Genomic DNA, 20,807 nt, shown 5'->3' with positions numbered 1-20,807 from the left:
TGAAAGAAAGCTGAGAGTAACTGTGAATAAGTGCAAGGTTATTAGGTACAGTAGGGTTGAGGGTCAAGTCAGTTGGGAGGTAAGTTTGAATGGAGAAAAAGTGGAGGAAGTGAAGTGTTTTAGATATCTGGGAGTGGATTTGGCAGCGGATGGAACCATGGAAGCGGAAGTGAATCATAGGATGGGGGAGGGGGTGAAAATTCTGGGAGCGATGAAGAATGTGTGGAAGTCGAGAACATTATCTCTGAAAGCAAAAATGGGTATGTTTGAAGGAATAGTGGTTCCAACAATGTTATATTGTTGCGAGGTGTGGGCTATGGATAGAGTTGTGTGCAGGAGGGTGGATGTGCTGGAAATGAGATGTTTGAGGACAATATGTGATGTGAGGTGGTTTGATCGAGTAAGTAATAATAGGGTAAGAGAGATGTGTGGTGATAAAAAGAGTGTGGTTGAGAGAGCAGAAGAGGGTGTTTTGAAATGGTTTGGTCACATGGAGAGAATGAGTGAGGGAAGATTGACCAAGAGGATATATGTGTCAGAGGTGGAGGGAACAAAGAGAAGTGGAAGACCAAATTGGAGGTGGAAAGATGGAGTGAAAAAGCTTTTGAGTGATCGGGGCCTGAACATGCAGGAGGATGAAAGGCGTGCAAGGAATAGAGTTAATTGGAACGATGTGGTATACCGGGGTCAACGTGCTGTCAGTGGATTGAACCAGGGCATGTGAAGTGTCTGGGGTAAACCATGGAAAGTTTTGTGGTGCCTGGATGTGGAAAGGGAGCTGTGGTTTCCTTGCATTATTACATGACAGCTAGAGACTGAGTGTGAACGAATGTGCCCTATGTTGTCTTTTCCTAGCGCTACCTCGCACACATGAGGGGGTTGTTATTTCACGTGTGGCGAGGTGGCGATAGGAATGAATAAAGGCAGACAGTATGAATCATGTACATGTGTATATATGTATATGTCTGTGTGTATGTATATGTATACGCTGAGATGTATAGGTATGTATATTTGCGTGTGTGGACATTTATGTATATACATGTGTATGTGGGTGGGTTGGGCCATTCTTTCATCTGTTTCCTTGCGCTACCTCGCTAACGCGGGAGACAGCAACAAAGCAAAATAAATAAATAAATAATATTAATTTTTACTGCTTTTTATTTCAGACCATATTAGAAGAGATGAATAATGTACTACAGTACATTGATAGCGAAAGTGTATCGCAAATGGTATTACAGATGTCAGAACAGGTAAGAAATATATATTACATAGTATATATATTACATAGTATTATTCATATTACATTGTATTATTCTTAATTTGTATTTATATGTTTGTATGATTTCATTTGTTTACATGTCTTGGATGGCTCTTCCTCCATAGTGGAATCAAATGCTTTCTGCCTCACTGATTCTCTAGTTTTTTTTTTTTTTTTTTTTTTTTTTTTTATACTTTGTCGCTGTCTCCCGCGTTTGCGAGGTAGCGCAAGGAAACAGACGAAAGAAATGGCCCCCCCCCCCCCATACACATGTACATACACACGTCCACACACGCAAATATACATACCTACACAGCTTTCCATGGTTTACCCCAGACGCTTCACATGCCTTGCTTCAATCCACTGACAGCACGTCAACCCCTGTATACCACATGACTCCAATTCACTCTATTTCTTGCCCTCCTTTCACCCTCCTGCATGTTCAGGCCCCGATCACACAAAATCTTTTTCACTCCATCTTTCCACCTCCAATTTGGTCTCCCTCTTCTCCTCGTTCCCTCCACCTCCGACACATATATCCTCTTGGTCAATCTCTCCTCACTCATTCTCTCCATGTGCCCAAACCATTTCAAAACACCCTCTTCTGCTCTCTCAACCACGCTCTTTTTATTTCCACACATCTCTCTTACCCTTACGTTACTTACTCGCTCAAACCACCTCACACCACACATTGTCCTCAAACATCTCATTTCCAGCACATCCATCCTCCTGCGCACATCTCTATCCATAGCCCACGCCTCGCAACCATACAGCATTGTTGGTACCACTATTCCCTCAAACATACCCATTTTTGCTTTCCGAGATAATGTTCTCGACTTCCACACATTTTTCAAGGCTCCCAAAATTTTCGCCCCCTCCCCCACCCTATGATCCACTTCCGCTTCCATGGTTCCATCCGCTGACAGATCCACTCCCAGATATCTAAAACACTTCACTTCCTCCAGTTTTTCTCCATTCAAACTCACCTCCCAATTGACTTGACCCTCACCCCTACTGTACCTAATAACCTTGCTCTTATTCACATTTACTCTCAACTTTCTTCTTCCACACACTTTACCAAACTCAGTCACCAGCTTCTGCAGTTTCTCACATGAATCAGCCACCAGCGCTGTATCATCAGCGAACAACAATTGACTCACTTCCCAAGCTCTCTCATCCCCAACAGACTTCATACTTGCCCCTCTTTCCAGGACTCTTGCATTTACCTCCTTTACAACCCCATCCATAAACAAATTAAACAACCATGGAGACATCACACACCCCTGCCGCAAACCTACATTCACTGAGAACCAATCACTTTCCTCTCTTCCTACACGTACACATGCCTTACATCCTCGATAAAAACTTTTCACTGCTTCTAACAACTTGCCTCCCACACCATATATTCTTAATACCTTCCACAGAGCATCTCTATCAACTCTATCATATGCCTTCTCCAGATCCATAAATGCTACATACAAATCCCTTTGCTTTTCTAAGTATTTCTCACATACATTCTTCAAAGCAAACACCTGATCCACACATCCTCCAGTTATGACCCTTTTTTTTTTTTTTGATAATCCTTATCAGACTACCATGATGTTACTCTTATTTCCTTATTTTGCAAGTATTATTTCAGCTGCTGCTCTTGTGAGCTATTTATGTTATGTTCCTACCCCTAAGGGCAGGAATCAGTGCACACATCCAAACATAGCTGCAGCTTCCCATGATTTTTGTATAGATATAAGTCTTGCTATCACTTCTAGTAACCCCTCACTCTAACCCATCTCACCTCTGCCACAACCTCATACCTTCATCATGGACCTCCATGATGTAATAATTAGCATTACTGATTGTGATCCATATATCGGCTGGCCAAGGTTAACCCTACATGTGTTCTGATCCTGGATGTGGCAGTCAGTGTGTATTCTTTCCAGCTGTTCATCATCCCCTCAGGGCTGGTCAGTAAAATAAGTACCTGGCTTAAGCTAGAGTATATATCTATTTATTGGAACTCCTTCAAAGGGTGGCCACAATAACAGGGTCTCCATGACTAAAGAACTCCAGTGCTGCTTCTTATCCTTTAGTGCCTCACCCTTAACAGGCCACTAGCATAGGGCAAGTCTAGTGCAGTGTTTGTGGAGGCTCCACCTAATGTTCCCAATGACTATTTCTGTCTAATGTTCCTTCCTATCTACTGCTTCTATCTTTTTGTCAAAAGGCAGGGCTAGTCCATAGTGCTCACTGCAGGAAAATCTAGAGTACAAAGAATGAGCTGTGTGAATTAAGTGTTGTCAAGTGTTACATGTGACGAGGAGAGATTGTATGTTTGTTGACAATGCCAGTAGTCCACACTTTTGTGAGACAGACAGAAAAGACAGCTACCTGGATCAGAGGAGTGCAACATGACAACCATTAAAGAGCTGGCTAACTATACAGATGTTACTGACCCTTGTGATACTCAGTCGGGTGTAGGTTGTACCTCTTTGTGGTCCGGCAACTCCCATGGTCCGGCATGTTTGAATCTGCTGCCACTAGTTATTAGTTTGTGGATCTGCCAAAATGTTTTTACATTGCAGCCGAGCTGATTAACAGTCCTGTTAGTTTCTTATTTTCACCAGTATTTTAGCTCTTCAGGGTGTCATCCCAAAGACTAAGAGGTGCAGAAGATGGTGCTAATGCTAATAAGCATGAGCATAAATCATTATCTATGCTTGAAAAGGTGAAGTTACTGAAAAAAATTAGATAAAGGAACTTCTGTAAAGACTATGTGTGAGTACTTTGTGATCAGATCATCAACTGTGTATGTCTTAGGGATCAGTTTCTGTTTTCTGGCATTTTCAGCTACTGCCTACTTATATATGTTTTTTGTTATCATCATACTTAATTACTGTTTCCTGCATCAGCGAGGTAGCATGAGAAAGCACAAAGAATGGCCCATCCACTCATATACACATGTATGTACATAAATGCCCACATACGCACATTTATTTATTATTTATCATACTTTGTCGCAGTCTCCTGCATTATTGAGGTAGCACAAGGAAACAGACGAAAGAATGGCCCAACCCACCCACATACGTACATGTCCACACACGCACATATACATACCTATACATCTCAATGTATACATATATATATACACACACCGACACATACATATATACGCATGTACATAATTCATACTGTCTGCCCTTATTCATTCCCATCGCCACCCCGCCATACATGAAATAACAACCCCTCCCCCCGCATGTATACACATGTACATATTCATACGTGCTTGCCTTCATCCATTCATGTCACTATCCCACCCAACAGAAAACAACATCACTACCCCCTGCTTCAGCAAGGTAGCACCAGGAAAACAGACAAAAAGGCCACAGTTGTTTACACTTAGTCTCTCACTGTCATGCGTAATGCACCGAACTAACGGCTTCCTATCCAGACCCCACAGACTTTTCCATGGTTTACCCCAGATGCTTCACATGCCCTGGTTCAGTCCATTAACAGCACGTTGACCCCGGTATACCACATCGTTCCAGTTCACTCTATTCCTTGCAAACCTCTCACCCTCGTGTATGTTCAGGCCCCGATCACTCAAAATCTTTTTCACTCCGTCCTTCCACCTCCAGTTTGGTCTCCCGCTTCTCCTTCTTCCCTCCACTTCTGACACATATATCCTCTTGGTCAATCTTTCCTCACTCATTCTCCCATATGTTCAAACCATTTCAACACATCTTCTGCTCTCTCAACCATACTCATTATATTTCCACATATCTCTCTTACCCTTACATTACTTACTTGATCAAACCATCTCATACCACATATTGTCCTCAAACATTTCATTTCCAACACATCCACCCTCCTCCATACAACCCTATCAATATCCCATGCCTCACAACCATATAACATTGTTGGAACTACTACTCCTTCAAACATACCCATTTTTGCTCCCCAAGATAATGTTCTCTCCTTCCACACATTCCTCATTGCTCCCAGAACCTTTGCCGTTCTCCTACCCTGCGGCTTACTTCTGCTTCCATGGTTCCATCCGCTGCTAAGTCCACTCCCAGATATCTGAAACACTTCACTTCCTCCAATTTTTCTCCATTCAAACTTACATCCCAATTAACATGTCCTTCAACCCTACTGAACCTAATAACCTTGCTCTTATTCACATTTACTCTCAACTTTCTCCACACTTTTCCAAACTCAATCACCAACCTCTGCAGTTTCTCACATGAATCAGCCTCTCGAGGAAAGAAACCTGGATGTTCTGGCTCTGACTGAAACAAAGCTCAAGGGTAAAGAGGAAGAGTGGTTTGGGAAAGTCTTGGAAGTAGAGTCAGGGGTTGGTGAGAGGACAAGAGCTAAGGAATGAGTAGCACTACTCCTGAAGCAGTTGTTGGAATATGTGATAAAGTATAAGAAAAAAATTCTAGACTGATGTGGGTACATGTGCTTAATTCATACTTGCTGCCTTTATTCATTCCCGTCGCCATCCCACCACACATGAAATGACACCCCCCTCCCCCCGCACGCGCGCGAGCTAGCACTAGGAAAAGACAACAAAGGCCACATTCGTTCACACTCAGTCTCTAGCTGTCATGTATAATGCACTGAAACCACAGCTCCCTTTCCACATCCAGGCCCCACAAAACTTTCAATGGTTTACCCCAGACACTTCACATGCCCTGGTGCAATCCAGTGACAGCATGTTGACCCTGGTATACCACATTATTCCAATTCACTCTATTCCTTGCAAGCCTTTCACCCTCCTGCATGATCAGGCCCCAATCGCTTAAAATCCTTTTCACTCCATCCCTCCACCTCCAGATTCGTCTCCCCACTTCTCGTTCCCTCCACCTCCGATACATACATCCTCTTTGTCAATCTTTCCTCACTCACTCTCTCCGTGGGACCAAACCATTTCAATACACCCTCTTCTGCTCTCTCAACCATACTCCTTTTATTACCACACATCTCTCTTACCCTTTCATTACTTACTCGATCAAACCACCTCACACCACATATTGTCCTCAAACATCTCATTTCCAACACATCCACCCTCCTCCACACAACTCCATCTATAGCCCACACTTTGCAACCATATAACATTGTTGGAACCAATATTCTTTCAAACATACCCATTTCTGCTCTCCAAGATAATGCTCTCGCCTTCCACACATTCTTCAATGCTCCCAGAACCTTTGCCCCCTCCCCCACCCAGTGACTCACTTCCGCTGCCAAATCCACTCCCAGATGTCTAAAATACTTCACTTCCTTCAGTTTTTCTCCATTCAAACTTACCTCCTTCAATTCTGTTAGTGATAGTTTTTTAGATTCCATGTTTTTTTTTCCCTATCTCATCTTTCTCTAAAATTAGTCCAAATAGTGTATTCTGACTTCCTCAAGTTGTTTAGTATTTCTTTAAATATGGATGGAGAGGTTGTGTAAGATACCTTCAAGAGTTGTCTCAACCTTTCTATTTGAATCCATCATTTCATCTTCAGGAGCATCTAGAGAGGTCAGTGGAGCAGCTTGGAATGCCTGAGGGTATATGGTTGAGGCTGAGTAATACTTGTAGGTGGGTGTGCTGCATGGTCACTGGTTGTAACACAATGCTTTGGCGTGTAACTGTAGTATTCTTTCTTGGCCCATGTTCTGGTTATTGAATTTTGGTCATTATTCCTTGATGATTGGTGCTTTGCAATGTGCAAGTGATTTGTGTCTTGTTTATTGTGTAGTATTCTTGTAGATTTATTAATTGTCTTTTATGAGGATAGTACTTTGCTTCTTGGTGAGGTAGTTTGATTGTGCCTGTTTGTAAGTGTAGGGGAAGTCATCTAGTTAGTGTACAGGTTTTGTTTTCCCATGTAGGTCATGTAAGTAAGGAGCTCACGGTCTCCTTTTTGACATTTCAATTCATAAACTACATTGTGTTCTTGTTATGTCTTGCTTTTTGTACAGCTGGTTGCTTATAATGAGGATGCTTGTTTTTCGTAGTAGTAGTAGATGACTAGCTTGACTTTTTTATCGTGTGTGTGTGATTGATGTTTCTTAAGGTGATGGCTCGTAGTACACATTCATCTGTCTTGTATGCTGCTGACATCTGGTCACAGTGATATATCTTGTGTGTTATGTTGCTTGTAGTTTTTGCTGCTGTGAGCAATTTTTTGGATGAAGTGTTTTAGTTGCTTACTAAAGTCAGAGTTCTTTTAACTTGTTGACAAGGGTCTGTTCAATACACTGTTTTTCTTTCTGGAAGAAATACCAGTTTGATGCAGTCTTATATGCTCAGTGTGACATTGCATTAATAACACTAGTTTTATAGCATTTGGGACATTCATTGAAAGCATGTAAACATCAGCTGAGATATATGGGTTTTTAATGAGTAGAGGTTATGTAGCCATCATTGCTGTCATTCCCCATGACATTTAAGTATGGCATCTTGTTGTTTATGCTCAGATTGTAAGCAAATTTCTGAAATGAGTTCTGTTCAATTACTGTCTGAAGGACAAGGAGACTGTGAACTCCATACTGACATGACCTATGTGGGAAGCACAACTTGTACACTATCCAGAAGACTTACTCTACACATACAAGAAGGCTTCATCAAACTCCATGTCACCAAAAAGGGTAATTCTGTCATGAATTTTGCCATAAACAAGACACATGATGCCTACACATCACCAAAGCTTCAATTATATACAAGGAGCAACAACCAAACTTCAATGTCCAGAACACAGGCCAGGATAGACTTTTACAGCTACATGCCCCAGCATCATTTTACAACCAATGAAGGCGCAGTGCTACATGCATATTCGTCCACTGGTATTACCTAGCATCACCCAGGTACCTGCAATCATTCCCATCTGCTCCACTGACCTCTCCACATACTTCTGAAGATGATGTGATGGATTCAAACCAAAATGTTGAGACATCCTTGGAGGTACCCAACATAACAGCTGCACCCACATGAAAAGATATACCCCTATAAAAAAGAGAATTCTAACTCTGTATTCCCTGCGTGTTGTAGATGACTAAATGGGGCTGAAATGCCCACCCCCTTCTTGTACTTTGGTTTCTAGAATAAGGAACAGAAGATGCCAAGCAAAGGCTCAGGTGAGGATATCTAAATGCTTGTGGATATAACCAAGATGAGAAGAGAGGAGAGATAAGTACTGTGTTTGAAGAAAGAAATCTGAATGATCTGGTTCCAAGTGAAACAAAGCTCACGGGTAAAGGGGAAGAATGATTTGATAATATCTTAGGAGGAAAGTCAGAGGTTGGTGAGAAGAGGAAAGTTAGAGGTTGGTGAGAAGAAAAGAGCTAAGAAAGGAGATGCACTAATTCTATTGTTGGAGTTGTGGGATTGTGTGTGAAAGAGTGTAAGGAATTGGAATTCTATACTGATGTGGGTAAAGATGAAAGTGGATGGCAAGAGATAGATGATTTTTAGTGCTTATGCAACTGGCTATGAGAAAAAAGATCATGAGATGCAAATGTTTTGGGATCACCTGAGTGAGGGTGTCAGCATTTTTGGTGCAAGAGACCATGAATTAGTGATGGGTGACATAAATATGAAAGTGAGTGATGTGGCAGTTGAGGGTATAATTGGGAATATGGGTATTCAGTGTTATGAATGAAAATGTTTGACGGCTTGTGGAGTTGTGTGCTTAAAAAGGATTGGAGATTGGGAATACCTGGGTTAAAGATAGGGACATAAGTATACGTATGTGAGTAGGAAAGATGGTCAGTGGGCATTATTAAACTACACCCTGATTGATGCCTTTTGAAAGAGAGACTTTTGGATGTAAATGTGCTGAGAGAGGCAGCTGGTGGGATGTCTGATCATCATCATCTTGTAGAAATGAGGGTGAAGATTTGTTTTAGGACAAAAGGAAACAGTGTTGAAGAGATGTGGTGAAGGTAAGTGAGCTTGGAAAAGAGACCTGAACGAAAAAATACCAGGAGAGATTGAATGTTGAGTGGCAAAAGGTGAGAGTTGATAAGGCAAGGGGAGTGGATAAGGAATGGTAGGTATTTAGGGAAGAGGTGTTTGCATGTATGACAGATGCATGTGTCATGTGAAAGGTGGAAGGTGGGCAGATTAGAAAGGGTAGTGAATGGTGGGATGAAGTAAAAGTTGCTTGTGAAAGAGAAAAGGGAGGCATTTGGGTGGTTCTTTTAGGCAAGTAGTGCAAATGATTGGGGGATGTATAAGAGAAAATTGAAGGAAGTCGAGAGGAAGGTGCAGGGATTGAAAACGATAGCAATCAGAGTTAGCATGTGTGAGTATCATCAAGCTCAAGGGAGAATAAGAAAATGTTTTGGAAGTATGTTAGTAAAGTGTGAAAAACAAGAGAACAAATAAGAATATCAGTGAAGGGTCAAAATACAAAATGTAAGAGGTAGCGATGAAGTGAGGAGGAGATGGAGTGAATAGTTTAAAGGACTATTGAATGTGTTTGATGTTAGGCTGTCAGAGGTAGGGTATTTGGGTCAGAGTGGTCTGCAAAATGAGAGTTGTGGAGAGTGGTTTGGTGAATAGAGAGAAGGTTGTGAAAGCCTTCCGCAAAGTGATATGTGGCAAGGCGACTGGAATGGATAGTATTGCTGTTGAGTTTATGAAGAAATGGAGTGATTTGTGTTGTTGATTTCTTAGAAAGGATTTTCACTGTATGTATGATTCATGATGAGGTGCCTGAGGATTGGTGGAACGCATGTATAGTACCACTGTATAAAGGGAAGGGGATATAAGTGATTCATACTACAGAAGTAAAAGTTTGTTGAGTGTACATGGTACATTAGTGATTGAGAGAGTGAAGGCATGTAAAGAGCTTCAAACTGGGGAGGAATAGTATAGTTTCTGAGGTGGTGGAGGACTGTTGAATGTGTTTGATGGTAGGATGGCAGATGAAAGGTGTTTGCTCTGAAGAGTATATATGAGAAATACTTAGAGAAATGGATGGATTTTTATGTAGTAGGTATGGATTTAGAGAAAGCTTATGATTGGGTTGATAGAAATCCCTTGTGGAATGTCATAAGAATATGCAATGTGGGAGGAAAGCTGCTAGAAGTAGAGATGTTTTTATCAAGGGTGTAAATCATGTGTATGATTAGGAAGAGGAGTGGTTCTAAGTAAAGGTTGGTCTGTGGCAGGGGTGTGTGATATCACCATGGTTGTTTAATTTGTTTGTTTGAGGTGATGAGGGAGATAAATGCAAGTCTTGGAGAGGTAATGATTATGCAGTGTGTAGGAGATGAGAGGGCCTGGGAAGTGAGTCAGTTGTTGTTTGCCAATGAAACAGCGCTGATAGCTGATTTAAGTGACAAACTGCATCAGTTGGTGACTGAGTTTGGAAGGGTATGTGAAAGGAGGAAGTTGACCGTAAATGTTAATAAAAGCAGTCATTAGGCTGTGCAGGATTGATGAATGGGTTGGTTGGGGTGTGGGGTTTAATGGAGAAAATTGGAGGAAGTAAAGTGTTTTAGATACCCAGGAGTGTATGTGGCAGTAAATGGAACCATGGAAGCAGAATTGATTCATAGGGTGGATGAGGGGGCTAAGGTTCTGGGAGGACTGAAGAATGTGTGGAACAAGAGATCCTTATCTGGGAGGGCAAGATTGGATATGTATGAAGGTATAGTAGTCCCATCATATTTATATGGATGTGAGGCATGGGTCCTAAATAAAACTTTGAAGAGGAGGGTGGGTGTGTTAGAAATTAAAAGTTTAGAGAAAATATGTGGTGTAAGGTGGTTTGATTGAGTAAGTAGTAAAAGGTTAAGAGAGGGATTGATAATGAAAATAGTGTGGTTGAGAAAACTGAAGAGGGTATGTTGAAATGGCTTAAACTTATGGAGAGCACGAGTGAGGGAAACATGACAAAGAAGATATATGTGTCAGAAGCAGAGGGAACAAGGAAAACAGGGAAACCAAATTGGAGATGGGAGGTTGGAGTAAAAAGATTCTGAGCGATCAGAACCTGGACATACAGGAGGGTGAAGGGCATGCACAGGATATAGTGAATTAGAACAATGTTGTACATAGGGGTCAATGTGCTGTCAGTGGACTGAACCACTGCATTTAAAGCATCTGGGATAAACCCTGGAAAGGTCTGTGGGGCCAGGTTTTGCTTAGGGAGCTGTGGTATCAAGGCATTACACATGACAGATATAGGAGGGATGTAAGTGGATGCTGATTTTCTACATCTGTTTCTGGCACTACCCCACTAATGTGGGAAACAGTGATGAAGTATGAAAATGTTCATATTCTTTCTTTCACACTTTTCCACAGTTTCCAGCATTAATGAGGTAGTGCCAGGAATAGATGAAGGAAATGCCACATTTCGTACATCCATTCTCTAGTTAGTATGTGCTGAATCCACAGAACCCTATCAAGAACCAGGCCCCACAGATCTTGGGGAAGGGGAGAAAGAATTTTACCTCCAGATTCCCTGTGTGTTATAAAAGGTGACTAATATGGGTGAGAGCAGGGATCTGGAAAATCCCTCCCCCTTCTTGTATTTCAGTTTCTAAGAGATGTATCAGGAGTCAAATGTGGTGTGCTGATCCTCCTCAAAAACTCAGGCTGGGATGTCTGAATGTGTTTGGATTCTTTAAGATGAAAAGAAAGGAGAGATAGTATGTTTGAGGAAGGAACCTGAATATTCTGGCTGTGAGCATAACAAAACTCAAAATGGTATGGATGTCTTAGAGTAGAGTCAGTGGTTGGTATTTAGAATAGAGTCAGTTGTTGATATAAGTTAAGTATATTTTTATTTATTTATTTTGCTTTGTCGCTGTCTCCCACGTTTGCGAGGTAGCGCAAGGAAACAGACAAAAGAAATGGCCCAACCCACCCCCATGCACATGTATATACATATACGTCCACACACGCAAGTATACATACCTATACATCTCAATGTACACATTTATATACACACACAGACATATACATATATACACATGTACATAATTCTTACTGTCTGCCTTTATTTATTCCCATCGTCACCTCGCCACACATGGAATAACATCCCCCTCCCACCTCATGTGTGCGAGGTAGCGCTAGGAAAAGACAACAAAGGCCCCATTTGTTCACAATCAGTCTCTAACTGTCATGTAATAATGCCCGAAACCACAGCTCCCTTTCCACATCCAGGTCCCACACAACTTTCCATAGTTTACCCCAGATGCTTCACTTGCCCTGATTCAATCCATTGACAGCACGTCAACCCCGGTATACCAAATCGATTCAATTCACTCTATTCCTTGCCTGCCTTTCACCCTCCTGCATGTTCAGGCCCCGATCACTCAAAATCTTTTTCACTCCATCTTTCCACCTCCAATTTGGTATCCCACTTCTCCTCGTTCCCTCCACCTCCGACACATATATCCTCTTGGTCAATCTTTCCCCACTCATTCTCTCCATGTGCCCAAACCATTTCAAAACACCCTCTTCTGCTCTCTCAACCACGCTCTTTTTATTTCCACACATCTCTCTTACCCTTACCTTACTTACTCGATCAAACCACCTCACACCACATATTGTCCTCAAACATCTCATTTCCAGCACATCCACCCTCCTGCGCACAACTCTATCCATAGCCCACGCCTCGCAACCATACAACATTGTTGGAACCACTATTCCTTCAAACATACCCATTTTTGCTTTCCGAGATAATGTTCTCGACTTCCAAGCATTCTTCAAGGCTCCTAGGATTTTCGCCCCCTCCCCCACCCTATGATTCACTTCCGCTTCCATGATTCCATCTGCTGCCAGATCCACTTCCAGATATCTAAAACACTTTACTTCCTCCAGTTTTTCTCCATTCAAACTTACCTCCCAATTGACTTGACCCTCAACCCTACTGTACCTAATAACCTTGCTCTTATTCACATTTATTCACATTAAGTTAAGTAAGGGGTAAAATTACTGCTGAAACAGGGGTTGATGGAGTATGTGAGAGTATAGATGTGGGTGAAAATTAAAATGGACTGTGAAAGATGGCTGCATATGCACATGGCCATTAGAAGAAAGACCATGAGAGGCAAGAGTTTTTGAAACAGCTAAGTAAGTATGTCAGCACTTTTGTTGCACAAGAATGTATATTAGTGATGGGTGATTTAAGTGCGAGGACGAGCACTCTGACAGTTGAGGTATAATTAGGGAGCATTGGGTATTCAATACAGTGAATGGAAATGGTGAATGGCATGTGGAGTTGTGTACTGAAATAGGGTTGTTGATTAGGAATATCTGTTTAAAAAGAGGGACATACACAAGTATACCTATGTAGGTAGGAAGAATTGTAAGCAGGCATTACTGGATTACATGCTGATTGATAAGTGTGCAAAGGGGAGACCCTTGGATTTGAATTTACTAAAAGGTGCAGCTGGTGGAATGTCTGACCATTACCTAGTGGAGGCGAAGAGGAAGATTTATTGTGCTTTTTGGAAAAGAGGAAACATTATGCATGAGAAGAAAAGCAGGGGAGCTTGGAAAACAGATTCTGTGAAGATGTGAAAAAATACCAGGAGAACTTGATTTAGAGTGGCAAAAGGTAAATGAAACTAGGGGTGTGGGTGAGGAATGGGAGGTATTTAGGGAAGCAATGCTGGCATGTGGGAGAGAAAATAGGTAGTTGAGAAAAGGCAATGAGTGGTTGAATAACAGTAAAGTTGTTAGTGAAAGAGAAAAGAGAAGTTTATGAGGGATACACTCAGGGAAGAAGTGTGATTTGAATTTCTGTTTATTTTGTCTGTGATTTCTACATCCAATACCATAAAAAGATACAGAAGCACTAGCTGGTCGAAAGGAAACAAATATACTTTTTTTCATACATATTCTACATTTCCCATGTTGGTGAGGTAACATTCAAGAACAGATTACAGAGCCCTAGAGGGAAGACTACTCACTTGGCCCCCTTCACTTTTGGAAAAGTAAGACTTGAGGGGAGGATATCCAGTCCCCAGCTCCCACACCTTTTAGCCACCTTCAGTGACCATATTCGCCATTTCCTGTATTAGTGAGGTAGCATTCAAGAACAGATAGCCAAGCCTGAGAGGGAAATATCCTCATATGGCCCCCTTCTCTGTTCCGTCTTTTGGAAAAATGAAACTGCTGGGGAGGATTTTCAGGGCCCTCCCCCACTCCTGCCCCTTTTAGTCACCTTCTACAACACACAGGGAATACATAGGAAGTGTTCTTTCTCCCCGACCCCCTGGGATGATAGATATCTGGAGAAGGCATGTGATAAGGTTGATAGAGAAGCTTTTGTGGAAGGTTTTAAGAGTATATGGTGTGGGAGTTAATTTGCTAGAAGCAGTGAAATGTTTTTACCGAGGATGTAAGGTATGTTTACAAGTAGGAAGAGAGGAGAGTGATTGGTTCCCAGTGAATGTTGGTTTGCGGCAGGGATGCATGATGTTCCCATGGTCAGTTTGATTTGTTTATGGATGGGGTTGTTAGGGAGGTCAATGCAAGAGTTTTGGAGAGAGGGTCAGTATGTAGTTTGTTGTGGATAAGAGGACATGGAAAGTTTCAGTTGTTCGCTGAAGATACAGAGCTGGTGGCTGATTCGAGTGAGAAACTGTAATAGTTGGTGACTAAGTTTGGTAAAGTGTGTGAAAGGAGAAAGTTGAGAGTAGATGTGAATAAGAGCAAGGTTATTAGGTTTAATAGTGTTGAGAGACAAGTTAATTGGGAGGTAAGTTTGAATAGAGAAAAACTGGAGGAAGTGAAATGTTTTAGATATCTGGGAGTGGAATTAGCAGTGGATGGAACCAAGGAAGCAGAAGGGAGTCTAGGGTGGGGGAGGGGGTGAAGATTCTAGGGGTGGTGAAGAATGTGTGGAAGGTGAGGAAGGTGTCCCAGAGAGCAAAAATGGGTATGTTTGAAGGAAGAGTGGTTCCAACAATGTTATATGGTTGCGAGGTTGTACGGAGGAGGGTGGATGTGTTGGAAATACTTAGAAAAGCAGATGGACTCGTATGTAGCATTTATGGATCTGGAGAAGGCATATGACAGCGTTGATAGAGATGTTCTGTGGAAGATATTAAGAGTATACACTATAGGATGTAAGTTGCTAGAAGCAGTGAAAAGTTCTTATCAAGGATGTAAGGCATGTGTACGAGTAGGATGAGAGGAAAGTGAGTGGTTCTCAGTAAATGTCAGTTTGTGGCAGGGGTGTGTGATGTCTCCATGGTTGTTTAATTTGTTTATGGATGGGGTTGCTAGGGAGGTGGATGCAAGAGTTTTGGAGAGAGAGGCAAGTGTGCATTCTGTTGTTGATGAGAGGATTTGGGAAGTGAGTCAGTTGTTGTTTGCTGATGATACAGCACTAATGGCTGATGGGGGTGAGAAACTGCAGAAGTTGGTGACTGAGTTTGGTAAAGTGTGTGAAAGAAAAAAGTTGAGAGTAAATGTGAATAAGAGCAAGGTGATTAGGTTCAGTAGGGTTGAGGGACAAGTAAATTGGGAGGTAATGGAGAAAAACTGGAGGAAGTGAAGTGTTTTAGATATCTGGGAGTGGATTTGGCAGTGGATGGAACCATGGAAGCAGAAGTGAATCACAGGGTGGGGGAGGGGGCAAAGGTTCTGGGAGCATTGAAGGGTGTGTGTAAGGCAAGAATGTTACCTCAGAAAGCAAAAATTGGTATGTTTGAAGGAATAGTGGTTCCAACAATGTTATATGGTTGTGAGGCATGGGCGATAGATAGGGTTGTGTGGAGGAGGGTGGATGTTATTGGAAATGAGATGTTGGTGGACAGTATGTGGTGTGAGGTCTTTTGATTGAATAAGTAATGAAAGGGTGAGAGATGTGTGGTAATAAAAAGAGTGTGGTTGAGAGAGCAGAAGAGGGTGTATTGAAATGGTTTGGTCACATGGAGAGAATGAGTGAGGAAAGATAGACAAAGAGGATATATGTGTCAGAGGTGGAGGGAACGAGGAGAAGTGGGAGACCAAATTGGAGGTGGAAGGATGGAGTGAAAACTATTTAGAGTGATCGGGGCTTGAACATGCAGGAGGGTGAAAGGCGTGTAAGGAATAGAGATTCTGAATTGGAATGATGTGGTATACGGGAGTCAACGTGCTGTCAATGGATTGAACCAGGGCATGTAAAAAGTCTTGGGTAAACCATGGAAAGTTTTGTGGGGCCTGGATGTGGAAAGGGAGCTGTGGTTTCAGTGCATTACACATGACAGCTAGAGACTGAGTGTGAATGAATGTGGCCTTTGTTATCGTTTCCTGGCTCTACATTGCGCTCATGCGGGGGAGGGGGACATCATTTCGTGTGTAGTGGGGTGGCGGCAGGAATGGATAAAGGCAGCATGTATAGATATGTACATGTGTATATATGTATATATCTGTGTATGTATATGTATGTATACGTTGAAATGTATAGGTATGTATATGTGCATTTGTGGGCGTTTATGTATATACATGTGCATTTAGGTGGGTTGGGCCATTCTTTCGGCTGCTTCCTTGCGCTACCTTGTTAACACGGGAGACAACGTCAAAGTATAATGGTATAATGTAATGATAATAATAATAGATATATATTTTTCCATATTTTTTTTTTTTTTTTTTTTTCCAAAAGAAGGAACAGAGGGGGCCAGGTGAGGATATTCCAAAAAAGGCCCAGTCCTCTGTTCTTAACGCTACCTCGCTAATGCGGGAAATGGCGAATAGTTTGAAAAAAAAAATTTTTTTTTCCATACATATTCACCATTTCCCACTTTAGCGAGGTAGCGTTAAGAACAGAGGACTGAGCCTAAGAGGGAAAAGTCCTCACTTGGCCCCCTTCTCTGTTCCTTCTTTTGGGAAAGTATAAACTGGAGGGGAGGATTTCCAGCCCCCAGCCCCCTCCCCTTCTAGTCGCCTTTTACAACTTGTGGAGAATATGTGGGAATTATTCTTTCTCCCCGATCCCCAGGGAAGCCCTCCCCTCCTTGTATTTAACTTTCTGAAAGGGGAAACAGAAGGAGTCATGCAGGGAGTGCTCATCTTCCTGGAAGGCTCAGATTGGGGTGTCTAAATGTGTGTGGATGTAACCAAGATGAAAAAAAAAGGAGAGATAGGTAGTATGTTTGAGGAAAGGAACCTGGATGTTTTGGCTCTGAGTGAAATGAAGCTCAAAGGTAAAGGGGAAGAGTGGTTTGGGAATGTTTTGGCAGTAAAGTCAGGGTTAGTGAGAGGACAAGAGCAAAGGAAGGAGTAGTACTCCTGAAGCAGTTGTGGGAATATGTGATTGATATGGGTAAAATTGAAAGTGGATGAAATGAGATGGGTGATTATTGGAGCATATGCACCTGGTCATGAGAAGAAAGATCATGAGAGGCAATTGTTCTGGGAGCAGCTAAGTGAGTATGTTAGCATCTTTGATGCAGGAGACTGGGTTATAGTGATGGGTGATTAGAATGCAAAGGTGAGTAATGTGGCAGTTGAGGGTGTAATTGGTGTATATGGGGGTGTTCATTGTTGCAAATGGAGATGGTGAAGAGCTTCTGGATTTGTGTGCTGAAAAAGGACTGGTGATTGCGAATACCTGGTCTAAAGATTTTAGAGATAAACATAAGTATACGTATGTGAGTAGGAGAGATGGCCAGAGGGCATTATTGTAATGTGTGTTTATTGATAGGCGTGTAATAGAGAGACTTTTGGGTGTTAATATGCTCAGAGGTGCAACTGGAGGGGTGTCTGATTACTATCTTGTGGAGGCGAAGGTGAAGATTTGTAGAGGTTTTCGGAAAAGAAGAGAGAATTTTGGGGAGAAGAGAGTGGTGAGAGTGAGTGAGCTTGGAAAGGAGGCTTGTGTGAGGAAATTCCAGGAGAGATTGAGTGTATAATGGCAAAAGGTGAGAGCAAATGACATAAGGGGAGTGTGGGAGGAATTGGTGTATTTAGGGAAGCAGTGATGGCTTGCGCAAAAGATGCATGTGGTATCAGGAAGGTGGGAGGTGGGCAGATTAGAAAGGGCAGTGAATGGTGGGATTAAGAAGTAAGATTGTTAATGAAAGAGAAAGGAGAGGCGTTTGGACGATTTTTGCTGGGAAATGGCGCAAATGACTGGGAGATGCATAAAAGAAAGTGGCAGGAGGTCAAGAGAAAGGTGCAAGAGGTGAAAAAGAGGGCAAATGAGAGTTGGGGTGAGAGAGTATCATTATATTTTAGGGAGAATAAAAAGATATTTTGGAAGGAGGTAAATCAAGTGTGTAAGACAAGAGAACAGAGGGGAACATCAGTGAAGGGGGCAAATGGGAAGGTAGTAACAAGTATTGATGAAGTGAGGAGATGAAGTGAATATATAGAAGGTTTGTTAAGTGTGTTTGATGATAGTAGCAGATACAGGGTGTTTTGGTAGAGATGGTGTGCAAAGTGAGAGGGTCAGGGAGAATGGTTTAGTGAACAGAGAAGAGATAATGAAAGCTTTGCAGAAGATGAGAGCTGGCAAGGGGGTGGGTTTGGATGGTATTGCAGTGGAATTCATAAAAAAGGGGGTGACTGTGTTGCTGATTGGTTGGTAAGGATATTCATTGTATGTATGGATCATGGTGAAGTGCCTAAGGATTGGCAGAATGCATGCTAAGTGCCATTGTACAAAGGCAAAGGGGATAAAGATGAGTGTTCAAATTACAGAAGCATAAGATGAAAGCCGGCAAGGCAGCAGGTTTGGATGGTATTGCAGTGGAATTTATTAAAAAAGGGGGTGACTGTATTATTGACTGGTTGGTAAGGTTATTTAATGTATGTATGACTCATGGTGAGGTGCCTGAGGATTGGCGGAATGCATGCATAGTGCCATTGTACAAAGGCAAAGGGGATAAGAGTGAGTGCTCAAATTACAGAGGTATAAGTTTGTTGAGTATTCCTGGTAAATTATATGGGAGGGTATTGATTGAGAGGGTGAAGGCATGAACAGAGCATCAGATTGGGGAAGAGTAGTGTGGTTTCAGAAGTGGTAGAGGATGTGTGGATCAGGTGTTTGCTTTGAAGAATGTATGTGAGAAATACTTAGAAAAGCAAATGGATTTGTATGTAGCATTTATGGATCTGGAGAAGGCATATGATAGAGTTGATAGAGATGCTCTGTGGAAGGTATTAAGAATATATGGTGTGGGAGGCAAGTTGTTAGAAGCAGTGAAAAGTTTTTATTGAGGATGTAAGGCATGTGTACGTGTAGGACGAGAGGAAAGTGATTGGTTCTCAGTGAATGTAGGTTTGCGGCAGGGGTGTGTGATGTCTCCATGGTTGTTTAATTTGTTTATGGATAGGGTTGTTAGGAAGGTGAATGCAAGAGTTTTGGAAAGAGGGGCAAGTATGAAGTCTGTTGGGGATGAGAGAGCTTGGGAAGTGAGTCAGTTGTTGTTCGCTGATGATACAGCGCTGGTGGCTGATTCATGTGAGAAACTGCAGAAGCTGGTGACTGAGTTTGGTAAAGTGTGTGAAAGAAGAAAGTTAAGAGTAAATGTGAATAAGAGCAAGGTAATTAAGTACAGTAGGGTTGAGGGTCAAGTCAATTGGGAGGTAAGTTTGAATGGAGAAAAACTGGAGGAAGTAAAGTGTTTTAGATATCTGGGAGTGGATCTGGCAGCGGATGGAACCATGGAAGCGGAAGTGGATCATAGGGTGGGGGAGGGGGCGAAAATCCTGGGAGCCTTGAAGAATGTGTGGAAGTCGAGAACATTATTTCAGAAAGCAAAAATGGGTATGTTTGAAGGAATAGTGGTTCCAACAATGTTGTATGGTTGTGAGGCGTGGGCTATGGATAGAGTTGTGCGCAGGAGGATGGATGTGCTGGAAATGAGATGTTTGAGGACAATATGTGGTGTGAGGTGGTTTGATCGAGTAAGTAACGTAAGGGTAAGAGAGATACGTGGAAATAAAAAGAGCGTGGTTGAGAGAGCAGAAGAGGGTGTTTTGAAATGGTCTGGGCACATGGAGAGAATGAGTGAGGAAAGATTGACCAAGAGGATATATGTGTCGGAGGTGGAGGGAACGAGGAGAAGTGGGAGACCAAATTGGAGGTGGAAAGATGGAGTGAAAAAGATTTTGTGTGATCGGGGCCTGAACATGCAGGAGGGTGAAAGGAGGGCAAGGAATAGAGTGAATTGGATCGATGTGGTATACCGGGGTTGACGTGCTGTCAGTGGATTGAATCAGGGCATGTGAAGCGTCTGGAGTAAACCATGGAAAGCTGTGTTGGTATGTATATTTGCGTGTGTGGACGTATGTATATACATGTGTATGGGGGTGGGTTGGGCCATTTCTTTCATCTGTTTCCTTGCGCTACCTCGCAAACGTGGGAGACAGCGACAAAGAAAAAAAAAAAGAAAAAAAGTTTATCCTAGGGATAGGGGAGAAAGAATGCTTCCCACGCATTCCTCACGTGTCGTAGAAGGTGACTAAAGGGGACGGGAGCGGGGGGCTGGAAACCCTCCCCTCCTTGTATTTCAATTTTCAAAAAGGGGAAACAGAAGAAGGAGTCAAGCGGGGAGTGCTCATCCTCGAAGGCTCAGATTGGGGTGTCTAAATGTGTGTGGA

At 42.3% G+C, this 20,807-nt stretch overlaps 1 protein-coding gene across 1 annotated transcript in view; it reads left to right on the top strand.

The window, feature by feature from the left end:
- The window catches only part of LOC139766039 (spatacsin), a 526,943-nt gene that overhangs the window by 89,490 nt on the left and 416,646 nt on the right, over nucleotides 1-20,807 (top strand). The window contains exon 9 of the mRNA XM_071694164.1: nucleotides 1,167-1,250. Coding sequence (XP_071550265.1) covers nucleotides 1,167-1,250 — 84 coding nt within the window. The remainder of the gene's footprint in view (nucleotides 1-1,166; nucleotides 1,251-20,807) is intronic.

Source organism: Panulirus ornatus, chromosome 56 (assembly GCF_036320965.1).
Source record: "Panulirus ornatus isolate Po-2019 chromosome 56, ASM3632096v1, whole genome shotgun sequence".
In the NCBI taxonomy this organism is placed as follows: domain Eukaryota; kingdom Metazoa; phylum Arthropoda; class Malacostraca; order Decapoda; family Palinuridae; genus Panulirus; species Panulirus ornatus.
The sequence above is the reverse complement of the archived record's forward strand: the minus strand, read 5'-3'. Positions and strand labels throughout refer to the sequence as shown.